At 35.7% G+C, this 12,424-nt stretch overlaps 1 protein-coding gene across 1 annotated transcript in view; it reads left to right on the top strand.

Annotated features, from left to right (window-relative positions):
* Positions 1-12,424, top strand: part of CSTF3 (cleavage stimulation factor subunit 3) — a 73,802-nt gene that overhangs the window by 48,964 nt on the left and 12,414 nt on the right. The window contains exons 4-13 of the mRNA XM_058688582.1: positions 2,764-2,796; positions 3,194-3,291; positions 4,304-4,370; positions 4,461-4,495; positions 4,585-4,711; positions 6,366-6,443; positions 7,909-8,071; positions 10,298-10,407; positions 10,771-10,887; positions 11,146-11,220. Coding sequence (XP_058544565.1) covers positions 2,764-2,796; positions 3,194-3,291; positions 4,304-4,370; positions 4,461-4,495; positions 4,585-4,711; positions 6,366-6,443; positions 7,909-8,071; positions 10,298-10,407; positions 10,771-10,887; positions 11,146-11,220 — 903 coding nt within the window. The remainder of the gene's footprint in view (positions 1-2,763; positions 2,797-3,193; positions 3,292-4,303; positions 4,371-4,460; positions 4,496-4,584; positions 4,712-6,365; positions 6,444-7,908; positions 8,072-10,297; positions 10,408-10,770; positions 10,888-11,145; positions 11,221-12,424) is intronic.

Genomic DNA, 12,424 nt, shown 5'->3' with positions numbered 1-12,424 from the left:
TATAAAATATATATATATAAAATATATAAAATATATATACCAATATATTATATATTATATAAAATATAAATATATATAATATATATACATATATATTACTATATATATATTATATAAAATATATAAAATATATATACTAATATACTGGTATATATAAAATGAATTAAAGCTATAACAGGTAATTTGTTTTGGATATTTACTTTGTTAACTAATTTTCCTGCTGCAAATTTAGCAGTAAATAACCTTGTTTAACACCTTTATATCCTGGTGCTTTAGTAGTATAGATCTAAGAGTAGAATTGCTAGGTCAAAAGATACATATTTTTTATTTGAATAGCTTTTGCCAATGGCTTTCCATAAGGGCCATAACAATTCATATTTCCTTGAGCAGTGTATGAACTCTCTTTTCCTCCTACCACTTCAGTAGTGATAATAATATTCTTAAACTTTCACCATACTAATTGGTACAAAGTGGTATCTGTTATTTTGTTTTTCCCATCTTGGGAGTTTGTATGTGTTGCCATATTATTTTTAACCATTTGCATTTTCTCTTCTGGGGATCTCCTATTCGTATCCTTTGCCAATTTTCTCTGTGAGTATTGGTTTTCCTGGCCAGTTGTGAGAACTTTATATAGTCTGTCATCTGCATTTGGGAAGCTGGTGAATTCACTTCCACTTTCAACTCATTTACCTCTACCGAGCCAAGCAGGTGGACGCAAGGAAATCTCAGGTTTTATGGCAGCTTCAAAGAAGAGGGCTAGTGGAGAGCTTAAGGCAAAGAGTAAGAAAGTAATCCATAAAAATACGTGGAACCCCTCAACTGCCTTTCTACCCCCAGAGGAAAGTTGACATCAGCGTGGCTTCCAAGAAACCAAAAAGGAGTAGAACCAGCAGGCTGAATCCTCCCTACTCTTGAACAAAGATTTCTTTCTGGTTCTTTGTCCAAAGACCATGAACAGCCTGTTTGCTGTCTACCCCTGCTACATAGCTGTCACAATAGAGAAAGGGTCACCTGCTACACTCAGTCTGCCAACACTGAGCTTCATTGAACTGACAGAAAAAACAACTACACGTCTAAGGATCCAGCAACAAGAAAGGATGCTAACTAAACTCTTGGGGACAGCCCCCAACAGAATAGAGGAGACAACAACTTCCACAAAATGATATGAATACAGTGACACTGAAAGTGCAGGATTTTTAAAAAATGAGCCAAAACCCATTATTTTTTAACTACAGTAATAAGTCAAATGGAGGAGAATGGTAACATGGAGACCTAAATAATTGGCCTGGAAAATCTAGTGGAAGAAATAATTTTAAGCCTAGACCAAAAATGCAAAAGACAGGGTAAAAATGACAGATTTTGAGGATAGAACAAGGAGATGTAATATGTATAATAAGAGTTCTAAAAGGAAAAGGAACAGACGGAAGAGAGGCAATAATTTTTTTTTAATTCTTGAGCTGAAAAATACCTTTATTTTTCAAAGGACAGGCTAAATTCCACGCAGAATTTGTGCTAATAGAATAATAAATGGCACCTACTATGTGCTCACTTTGCCAGGCAGTGTTCTAACGGATTCACATTTATTAACTCTGAGTCCTTACAACAGCCTTAGAAAATAGCTATTATTATCACTGTTTTTCAGATAAGGAAAAAAGAGGTTAAGTGGATAGTCAGTGTAAATCCGAGAGTTCTGACTTCAGAGCCTTGACTAAACTGCCTCAAAGTGGAAAGACTTAGGCATATCCTCTCAAAATTTATGGACTCTGAAGATCAAGGAGAAATCTTACAAGTTCCAGAGAGAAAGCCAAGTTATCAGCAAAAGAAAAAGAGCTTGTCATCAAAGTTCTCATCGGCATCACCATAAGGCAGAAAATAGAAAATTTATACATACTGCTGAGAGAAAAGGACCACAGGATTTCTCTAACCAATCAAATTATCCACCTATCTGGGTGAAAAAGATTTGTCGATACATCACAGTTGAGCAACTGATCCCACCTACCATCTAATGAAAATATTCAGAGAAAGGGAAATCTAATCATATTTAACCTTGGTCTTTGCACATGTTATTCCTCTTGCCTGGAATAAGTCCTCCCTCCCTTTACCAGCCTAACACCTCATCCTTAACATCTTCACTTTTTCCAGGAAATTTTCTGCAACTACTCAAGTCTGAGTTTTAGGCTTCTTCTAAATGCACCCAGAGCACCCTATATTTTCCTCATCTTGACATGCTTTTCCATTACACTGTGAGTTCTATGAGGACACAGGCAGACTATGCTTGTTTTGTTCACTGTGGTAGCCACAGTTCCTACCATAGTGCCTAGGATATAGGAGGTTGACTGGATGACTGAAATTTAATTGTAGTCGAAGTTAGCAAATCTTTTTGCAACTGTACTCAGATTGTTCTAGTAATTAGCTATTCAAGGAAAATAAAGCTTTAAGTTTGTCTTCATTGGATACATAAAGCTCTGTATGTCTTGTATATATTTCTGTATTCACCTTGTGACTTACACACTTTGAAATTTATAAAATTTAAACATAAATAGTTGATGGAAAGCTATCTGTGTAGAATCAGCTTACATGAGGCACATTTACAGTGCATAATTACCCATGTTGCACTCAAAATTCTATTTGTTATTTTTGTAAGGCAGAATTAGTAGGAAAGTGTAAGGATGAATTTGCAAGATTAGTCAAAAATCTCAGGCATGGTGTTTTAATACTCTAAAAACAATAATGTTAATTCTACATTTTTCTCTTTCTTTTCAGATAAAAGCTAAAAATTATGACAAGGTTGAAAAGGTGAGTTCTCATAAACATACTTTGAATTTTATGCTAAAGTTTAACTCAGGACTTACCATATATAGGCAAATCTAGTAAAATGGTAACAATTGTTGAATCTAGGTATTGATTATATAAGAGTTCATTATACTTATTTGAGTTTTTTGTATGGTTGAAAATGTTCACAATAAAAATTTTGGAAAAGAAAATAATTATACTCTACTGACCAAAATCATGAGAATGATTTTGATTATCTAAACTGAAAATATGAGGGATTTGTTAAATTTGCCATTTATCTGTAACAAGATAATAAATTAATGAAAATAGCTGAATTTCTTTTTTTAATGTTCCATTTCACCCACATACATGTGAAATTTATCTAACCATAGATTCTGATAATATTTTCTTGTATTTATAGCTATTTCAGAGATGCCTTATGAAGGTTTTGCACATTGATTTATGGAAGTGTTATCTTTCATACGTTCGAGAAACTAAGGGTAAACTGCCAAGTTACAAGTAAGTTAAAACAAGATCTTAAGAATAAGTCGTCTCCAGGCACACAGTCAACCCCACATAAACTCACACCTTCTCTTAACTTAGGGGAGACTTAAGAGTTCAAAAAGTCAGGGTTCTCTGAGAAGTCAGTAAACCTTGGGAAAAGTGCTTCAAAGAAAGCCACTGGTGTCGGTCTTACTCTGGAGAATCAAATTACCCAAGCCCTTCTTCTATGTTGAAACACTGTACATTTGTTAACACCCAGTCACTTTGTTGGCAGGCTTGTTGTCAAACTAGAATTTCTATAACTAGAATTCTGTATTTTCTGTTCCTCATTATCTTTTATTATCTTATATTGAAGAGGAAGTTCTTTCTTCCTATATTTTACTTCAGAGCTAATACATCTTCAGACACAGTGTACCTCCTCAATCAGAGAATCAGATATTTCCACATTGGAATCTGCTACATATAAGATTAGGCAATTTAAAGAATATAACAATAAGTGAAATATGGGCTTTAGTTTTGATAAGCTCACAAGCAGTAGTTAAAAAAATAAAGCATATACATTAAAGACATTGACAAACTAAACACAAAAGAAAGATATTTGCAAAGACGTCTTTACATTTTTGCTTAGACAAAAAGTTCAAATGCTGTTTTCATCTTATGATCAGAAGTTACGATTGTGTCTTAAAAAAAAAAAAAAATATATATATATATATATATTTAATGTTTATTTTTGAGAGAGAGTGGGGGAGGGGTGCAGACAAAAGATCCAAAACAGGCTCTGACCTGACATATGGTGCCCCGTATGTTTTATTTGTAGATATATTTTAATAATAAATGAATGTTTATTAACATGTATTTTGGGGTGCCTGGCTAGTTCAGTCAATAGAACATATGACTCTTGATCTTGGGTTGTGAGTTCAAGCCTCACATTGGATTAGAAATTACTTAAAACTAAAATCTTAAAATAATAATAAAACCTTTTTAGAAAATAAATAATTTAAATACATGTCTGTCACATTTATTTCAGAGAAAAAATGGCTCAAGCATATGACTTTGCACTGGATAAAATTGGAATGGAAATTATGTCTTATCAGGTAGACTTAAATTTTTTCCATATATATGCTATACACATAATAAATTTGAAAATATCAAGAAAGATACTGACATTTTATTTTATTTCTTAGATTTGGGTGGATTACATTAATTTCTTAAAAGGCGTGTAAGTATTTTTATAGTTTTTTTTTTTCCCATGTGAATAATGGCTTTAGCTGTAATATAATTGATAGCATTTTTTTAATCCAATGCTAGGGAAGCTGTTGGATCTTATGCAGAAAATCAGAGAATAACAGCTGTCCGAAGAGTTTATCAACGAGGTTGTGTTAATCCAATGATCAATATTGAACAACTCTGGAGAGACTATAACAAGTATGAAGAGGTAAATTAGGCCAGAGTAGTTTATTATTATAGCTAAGCCATTTTTAGTTTTTTTGTTTTTAATTTTTATGCATTGTGGATTTGTGGATTCTGGCCTCATTAGTATAAGGTGCCTGGATATTAGTGCTACACAGATTTGTTTTTATATTGATTGTAATCAAAGAACCATTCCTAATGTTTTTGGAAGGTTTTGAGAGTCTCCTAATACTACTGAGTTATTTTTTAGAGAATACCCTGGGAGAAATTATAATTCTTACAAAACCACTTGTATTCAGTGCTAAACCACACGGTCATGCATACACATTGCCATTCATCTCTTATTAAATGGGACCTTATTAGAATTGTTTCCAGGAGTAATGATCAGTTGCATTGCTTGTCTTTCATGTAGTTATAGTGCTGTGATTGTTGGCATGCAGGGAGGCTGCAGTCCAAGATCTTTGTCTCAGTGGCTTTTTTTTTTTTTTTTTTGAGAGAGGGAAGGCAAAAGTGAGCGAGGGGCAGAGAGAGAGAGGGAGAAAGAGAGAGGAGCGGGGCTCTTGCTCACCCAAAGCGGGGCTTGAGCTCACCTGATACTGGACTCACCTGATACTGGACTTGAACCGTGAGATACGACCTGAGCCGATGTCAGATGCTTAACCAACTGAGCCACCCAGGTGCCCATCACTGGCATATTTTTTAACCAGCTGAGCTAATCGGCTTATATATGTAAACATACATGCCAAATAAGCTCTATTGTTAAAACAAAATTTCTGATATGTCCATTGTGATAGGGAAGAACTGTGTAGGGTATTGAAACTGTTCCCTCATAGGCATGAGCAGTGATTGTCAAATTTTTTGGTCTTGGGATTTTAAGAATTGATGAAGATTACAAAGAACTTTTAATTTTAATGTGGCTTTTATCTATTAGTATTTAGCATATTGAGATTAAAACAGAAATTTCCAAGATATTTATTATTTTATTTGTATTTCACAATAATAAATTCCTTACATTTTAAATTTTAACATAAATAGCATTAAAACAAACTGTCTTTTCCAAAGCAAGAAAAATTTAGTGAGGAGAGTGGCCTTGTTTTATATTTTTGTGAATCTCTACCTAACTTAATAGAAGTTAATGGAAGATTTTCATATCTGCTTCTAAATTCAACGTGTTATGATATTAATAACATCATGTAGCCTCTGAAAACCCCTGAAAGGGTCTTAGGGAACAGGACTCCTTGGACTACTTTTTGAGAATTACTAAGCTAGAAAGATAATGTTTATATCTCCATGCTACTTTGGCATTTGTTTTTAAAGTTATGCAGACCTAGTTAAAAAAGGACTTTTAAAGTGAAGCGACGGCTATTCACCCTGATGAATCTGTACAGAGTTCTTTATTAGTATAATCTTATATGAAATAATTGACCCTTTCCAAATGATTCCTTATCTTTAGAAATTCCTGATACATGGAGACTTACTGCCAGCTCCTAACAGATATAAGCAGATCCTCCTTGATCTCTGAAGCATGTAATGTGATTGAATCTTTATTTTATTAACAAAGTCCTTTAAAATAAAGAATTTAAAGTGATTTAGTAAATAAACAGATTAACTGTATTATGCTAATGTTAAAATATACTTAATTTTAAAATAATATACATTTCCTTTTGTTTTTTTCCTAGGGTATCAATATTCATTTAGCTAAAAAAATGATTGAAGATCGGAGTCGAGATTACATGAATGCTAGGCGTGTAGCAAAGGTATGGGGTTCCGACAGGGCACTTACTATAATGATGAGTATGGTGTTTACACAAGAGCTTTCTCTGTCTGATGTTCCTCTTGACATTTTCAATTATTAGCAATCTTAACCAGTGACAGTTAATTGCATTGTCTGAATGGATGATATATTTGAAATGAAATACCTCTTTACATACATATTAAAGGACAAAAATAAAATAAATCAAGTTTAGAAAAAAATTTTTCTTTCTTTCTTTTTTTTTTTTTTTTCAGAGAGAGACAGAGGGAGAGGGAGAGAGAGAGAGAGAGAGAGAGAGAGAGAGAGAGAGAGAGAGAATATCTTAAGCAGGCTCCACACTGAGCACAGAGCCTGACATGGGGCTTGATCCCATGACCCTGGCATCATGACTTGAGCTCAAATCAAGAGTTGGACACTCAACAAACTGAGTCACCCAGGTGTCCCTGGAAAATTTTTTTTTTTTTTTAATTATTTATTTCTGAGACAGAGACAGAGCATGAGCAGGGGAGGGACAGAGAGAGAGGGAGACACAGAACCAGAAGCAGGCTCCAGACTCTGAGCTGTCAGCACAGAGCCCAACGCGGGGCTCGAACTCACAAACCATGAGATCATGACCTGAGCCGAAGTCGGTCGCTCACCCGACTGAGCCACCCAGGCGCCCCGAAAAATTTTTTTAAAATACATAAACAGGGGGCACCTGGGTGGCTCATGTGGTTAAGTGTTTGACTTTAGCTCATCATGATCTCACGATTCATGGGTTTGAACCCCGTGTTGGGCTCTGTGCTGACAGCTCAGAGCCTGGAGCCTGCTTCAGATCTGTGTCTCCCTGTCTTTCTCTGCCCCTGCCCCATTCTCTCTCTCTCTCTCTCTCTCTCTCTCTCTCTCTCAAAAATAAATAAACATTAAAAAAAATTAAAATACACGAGCGGGATATACAGACAAGGTTCTATCTACAGTTGATGAAACAGTTCTTATGCTTCCCTCCTATCTGCTCATACATATTTGAATACTGTACTACTTTGTGGTCTCACAGGTCTCAGGGACAGATTTTTATCTTGTGGGCATACCTTTCCATTCATTGACACTGTTAGAAGTTAGGGAAGATAGCCTAGTAATACCAACTATTGAAATTTTAAAAGACAGACAGTGTCTCCAAAGATGGCAGTAATGATGCCACCAGATCATCAGTCATGTTGATCTGTCAACTCCTCTGTCCTGGAGAGTGACCTCCTAGATCACCTGCAGAGAGGGCCCAGGGGTGTTCTGTTCACTCAGGCCTGGGAACTTGTTCACGGGTAAGTATTCCTCTGTTATCTTTCTCCCTGCTCTTAGTTTTTAGAGTATATTAACAAAGTGGTATTTGGGAAAAATAGGCATTTTGAACAAAGTATTCTAAACTGATCAATTCAATTCCGTATATCTGAGTTGTTCCTAGGCTCACCACAGAATTATAAATGCTTGTTGTCTAGGAATATGAGACAGTAATGAAAGGTTTGGACCGTAATGCTCCCTCAGTGCCTCCTCAGAATACTCCCCAAGAAGCCCAGCAGGTGGATATGTGGAAGAAATACATACAGTGGGAAAAGAGCAACCCTCTTCGTACGGAAGATCAGACGCTTATCACAAAAAGAGGTAACTTGATATTATCCCACAGGCTATTTGTTACCTCCAGTCTTTTTTTTCTCTTATGTTCTTCAGATTCAATGAGTTCTATAGATCTATCTTCATGTTCTACCTTTATCTACCTTTATCATATCCAATCTACTGCTAAACCCATCCAGTCAATTATTTGTTTCAGATATTATACTTTTTAGTTCCATAAATTTCTGTTTTAGAAATATTTGTATTTTTAAAAAATGTATATTTATTTATTTTGAGAGAGAGTGAGTGCAAGTGGGGGTGGGGTAGAGAGAGAGGGAGTGCTGTCAGTGCGGAGCCTGTTGTGGGGCTCGATCATGAATGGTGAGATCATGACCTGAGCTGAAATTGAGTCCAGCGCTTAACCACCTGAGCCACCCAGGTGCCCCTGTATTTTTATAGTTCCTTTTTTATAGTTTCCATTTCTCTGTTGAGATTCCTCCATGTCCATTACCATCTTCTTCTTTATGTCCTTAAACATATTTATAACAGTTCCAAAGTCCTCATCTACTAATTGTAGATGTCTGCACTATCAGGGAGTTGGTTTCTTTTTCTCTTGACTGCGGGTCACATTTTCCTGTTTTGTCATAGTCTAGACAGTTAATTTTTTTCTTTTGGACATTGTACAGATATACAAATGATACATTATAAAGACTGGATCCTGCCATCTGCCTCTGAAAAATGTTGAGTTTTATTTTAGCAGGGAGTTAAGTTACTGTCAGATTACCTGGACCTTGTTAGAATGGATCTGTTTTAGTTTTGCCCTTAATCTCAGGGTAAATCTCTTAGTCCTGGGACCAAGTTTTTACTCCTAAAAAAGAATGGAAAGTTCAAGGTGTTTACCCAGACCCTCTAATTTGATGGGACTCAAATTCTAAACTTGGTCTCCGTGACAGTGGGTAGCTGCTGAGAAACCTATTCCGCTCTTTCAGTCTTCCAGCTTTGCTTTTCACTGGAGCTGTTTGTATTCTTCTCTGTGTATGTATATTTCAGAGGCCTGCTAAAGATTTAAGGGCATTTCTGCTGATTTTCAGGCTCCACCCTCTGTGGCTCTCTCCTTTGGGGAATTTCCCCCCTTAATTTTCTAGCAGCTCTCGTAGTCCAGAATGCCATGTTAACTACTTCTAGCTAGTAAGACTTCAGTATTTGACTTGAGATCTAGCTATCCCAGAACTGTACACACAGGGATTGCCGCTGAGGGGAAAAGCCATATTAAATGTGGATCTTGGCCAGTGTGGTTCTGATTTTTTAAGGGCTCAATCTTCTCTGGTTTCTGTTTTGGCCACTGGTTTCTTTTGGTCATTCTCCTGCACCTTTAGATAGTTGTTTTTTGTATTTTTTGGTTTATGATTTTTATTTTCAGGAAAGTCTGATAGAAACAAATCTGCTGCTGCCAGAACTAGAATTTTTCTCAGTCTGGCCTTGCTCTTACCTATAAGCCTTTGTAGGTAGTTTCCTTTGCCTATACCATTTTCCTGGTTCTTCCTGCACTTCACTTACTCTCTCATCTGACCAGATTCTTCTTCTGATCTGATCTGATCAGTCCCTTCTTCAGATTTTGCTTTAGATGTCAGTTCCTTAGTGAAGCTTTTCTTGAGTCCCTAAACGATGTTAAGTCTGACTGCTGTGAGTTCAAGAGTACACTGTATTTTCCTCATCATAATAGCTACTAATTTTTATAATTGCTTTCGTACTATCAGTCTTCCGAACACACTGTAGACTTCTTGAGTATAGGAAGTGTTAGTCACTGATATGTTCACAGTGTCTCTCACATTCCCTAGCATATAGTTTGTGCTGGGTAAATACTAATTTAAAAATTATGGATGGGGGCACCTGGGTGGCTCAGTTAAGCATCCAACTCTTGATTTCAGCTCAGGTCCTGATCTCATGGTTCTTGAGATCGAGCCCCACATGAGGCTGTGCATTGACTACGCAGAGCCTGCCCTAGGATTCTCTCTCCTTCTCTCTCTCTCTGCCCCTCTTCTGCTTGCACACCTGTGCACACTCTCTCACACACAAATAAATAAACTTTAAAAAATAATGGATGGATAGATGAGGCTTGGGTGGATAATGGTGCTTGAAATCACTAAAGCTTGTATTTCTAATTATCATTCATTATCGAGGGACCTGTTTTAGCCTACTAAGTTAGTTGTGATGCTTGTATTGATAGTTTCATAAATAATATTTATTTCCATTGAATGTTATGAATGTCTTCCCTAGTTATGTTTGCTTATGAACAGTGCCTGCTTGTACTGGGCCATCACCCTGATATTTGGTATGAAGCTGCCCAGTATCTTGAACAGTCAAGTAAACTGCTTGCAGAAAAGGGGGTAAGTATTCCTCATCCCCGTTTTGGCCTTTTCATGGTTTTAATAGAGCAATAATTTGCTAAAAATATAACAATGATTTTTGGTAATGAAGTATAGGTGTTGAAAATTTTAATCTTCTGTTAGTATGAAGCTTAGTGACACTCAGAGTACTTAGTCAAAATTATAAGGGCTGTTTCTTAAGGCATTAAAACGATGGTTTCTTCTGTATGTTAAGTAATATACAGAAGAAGTCTTTGGAATTTTTTTTAGAATCCAGACATGCATATGTGTCCGTATGTGTATATATATGAGTGTGTATATTCATTCTCTTTCAACTGTATTAAAATTATTGAAGAGTGAGCTTTCTTTTTTTTCCTCTCCTAGGATATGAATAATGCCAAATTATTTAGTGATGAAGCTGCTAATATATATGAAAGAGCCATAAGCACTTTATTAAAGAAGAATATGCTTCTTTATTTTGCATATGCAGATTATGAAGAGGTCAGTAACAATATTTAGAACTTTCTTATAATTGGAGTTTTTACTGTAGGACTGAATTACTTTTCTGGCTGCTTCTTTGCCAGGCATCTTGCTTTTAGTAGAGATGATGCAAAATGAACAGGTATTAGTCCTCAGCTCATTATATATTTATGCTCAAAGCAGGTGCCATTGTGGGGTACAGCCTCTGGATTCCTCAGAGCTCAAATCCTGCTTGTTTATGAATATATATTTATATCCACTTCTTCTCTACCACCTTAGAGTCGCATGAAGTATGAGAAAGTTCACAGTATATATAACAGACTTTTGGCAATTGAGGATATTGACCCCACCTTGGTGAGTAACATCATAAGTGTCTTTAACACCTTTGCTGTCAGCTTTAACAAATTTTTAATTTACACATATTACAATTCACTGGTTTTTTTGGATATAGTTCTGTGAATCTTGACCAATAACGTTGAGTCATGGGACCACTGTCACAATTATACAAAACACTTCAGTCACCTTGCAAAAATTCCATGATGTGACCCCCTTCGTAGTCTGATCTGTTCTCTTAGTTGTTTTTTTGTTTTGTTTTGTTTTGCTTTGTTTTGAATGAAGCAGAATGAAACAGTGGGGATTCCTCATGATCACAGTTTAAAGCCATTTATGGCACATAATTGTTGCCTAATAAATAAATCTTTTTAAATAAATGGAAGCAAGAGAAACCAATATTCTGGAAAAGAATTGGACTGCAACTCACTTTATCCTGAATTCTGCTGTATAATAGTGATTTTCAAAGTCCTGAGTTTCTATAGATGTGCAATGAAGGCTTTTTCATCGGGAGGAGAAGAGGACAGGCCAATGTATGCGGCCCTAGAGACCCTCTGCCTCAAGTGAAATCTACACTGCTTTTTTGTTTGTATTGGGATTCCACTGTTGTACTTGCTTGCATTTATTCATCATTTTAAAATTCATTTAGCAAACTGCTCTGTGCTGTGTACCGTGCTAGATTCCAGAACTATAACAACAAACTGGAGGAAATCTCTTTCCTCAAGGAACTCCTAGTTCGTTCATCCATTCATGTATCCACCTGTCAAAACTGGGTAACACAGTTTAACATCATCAAAACTGGGCAAATCAGGACCCTACTCATATTCCAGAAACATTTGTTCACTGAACAAATATGACATACTTATCATGTGTTGAGCACTCTGTGGTGCTGAGTATAAAATGACTCATTAACAGTTTATCAGTAAAGTTACATTATATGGTCTTTGGAAAAATAGAGTAGTGGGCTTTTAAAGCAATAAACCAGGAAAGTATAAAGTTAAACATATATTATTAAACATGCTTGTATTAGATCAAACCTTTTTAGGTGTTGGAATTTATTAATGAAGTGTGTTCTAGTAGTTTCACTTTTATTTCCTCCTTAAAATTTAATTTGCATATTCTGGATTTAGGCAGTAGTTTTCATTGTACAACCTCATGCATATAGTAGAGACCTTGAATTGTACACTTTAAAGGGTGAATTTTGTGGTATGTGAATTATGTATCAATT

The sequence above is a fragment of the Neofelis nebulosa genome, chromosome 10 (assembly GCF_028018385.1).
Source record: "Neofelis nebulosa isolate mNeoNeb1 chromosome 10, mNeoNeb1.pri, whole genome shotgun sequence".
NCBI lineage: Eukaryota > Metazoa > Chordata > Mammalia > Carnivora > Felidae > Neofelis > Neofelis nebulosa.
This window is presented reverse-complemented; position numbering and strand designations above follow the sequence as displayed.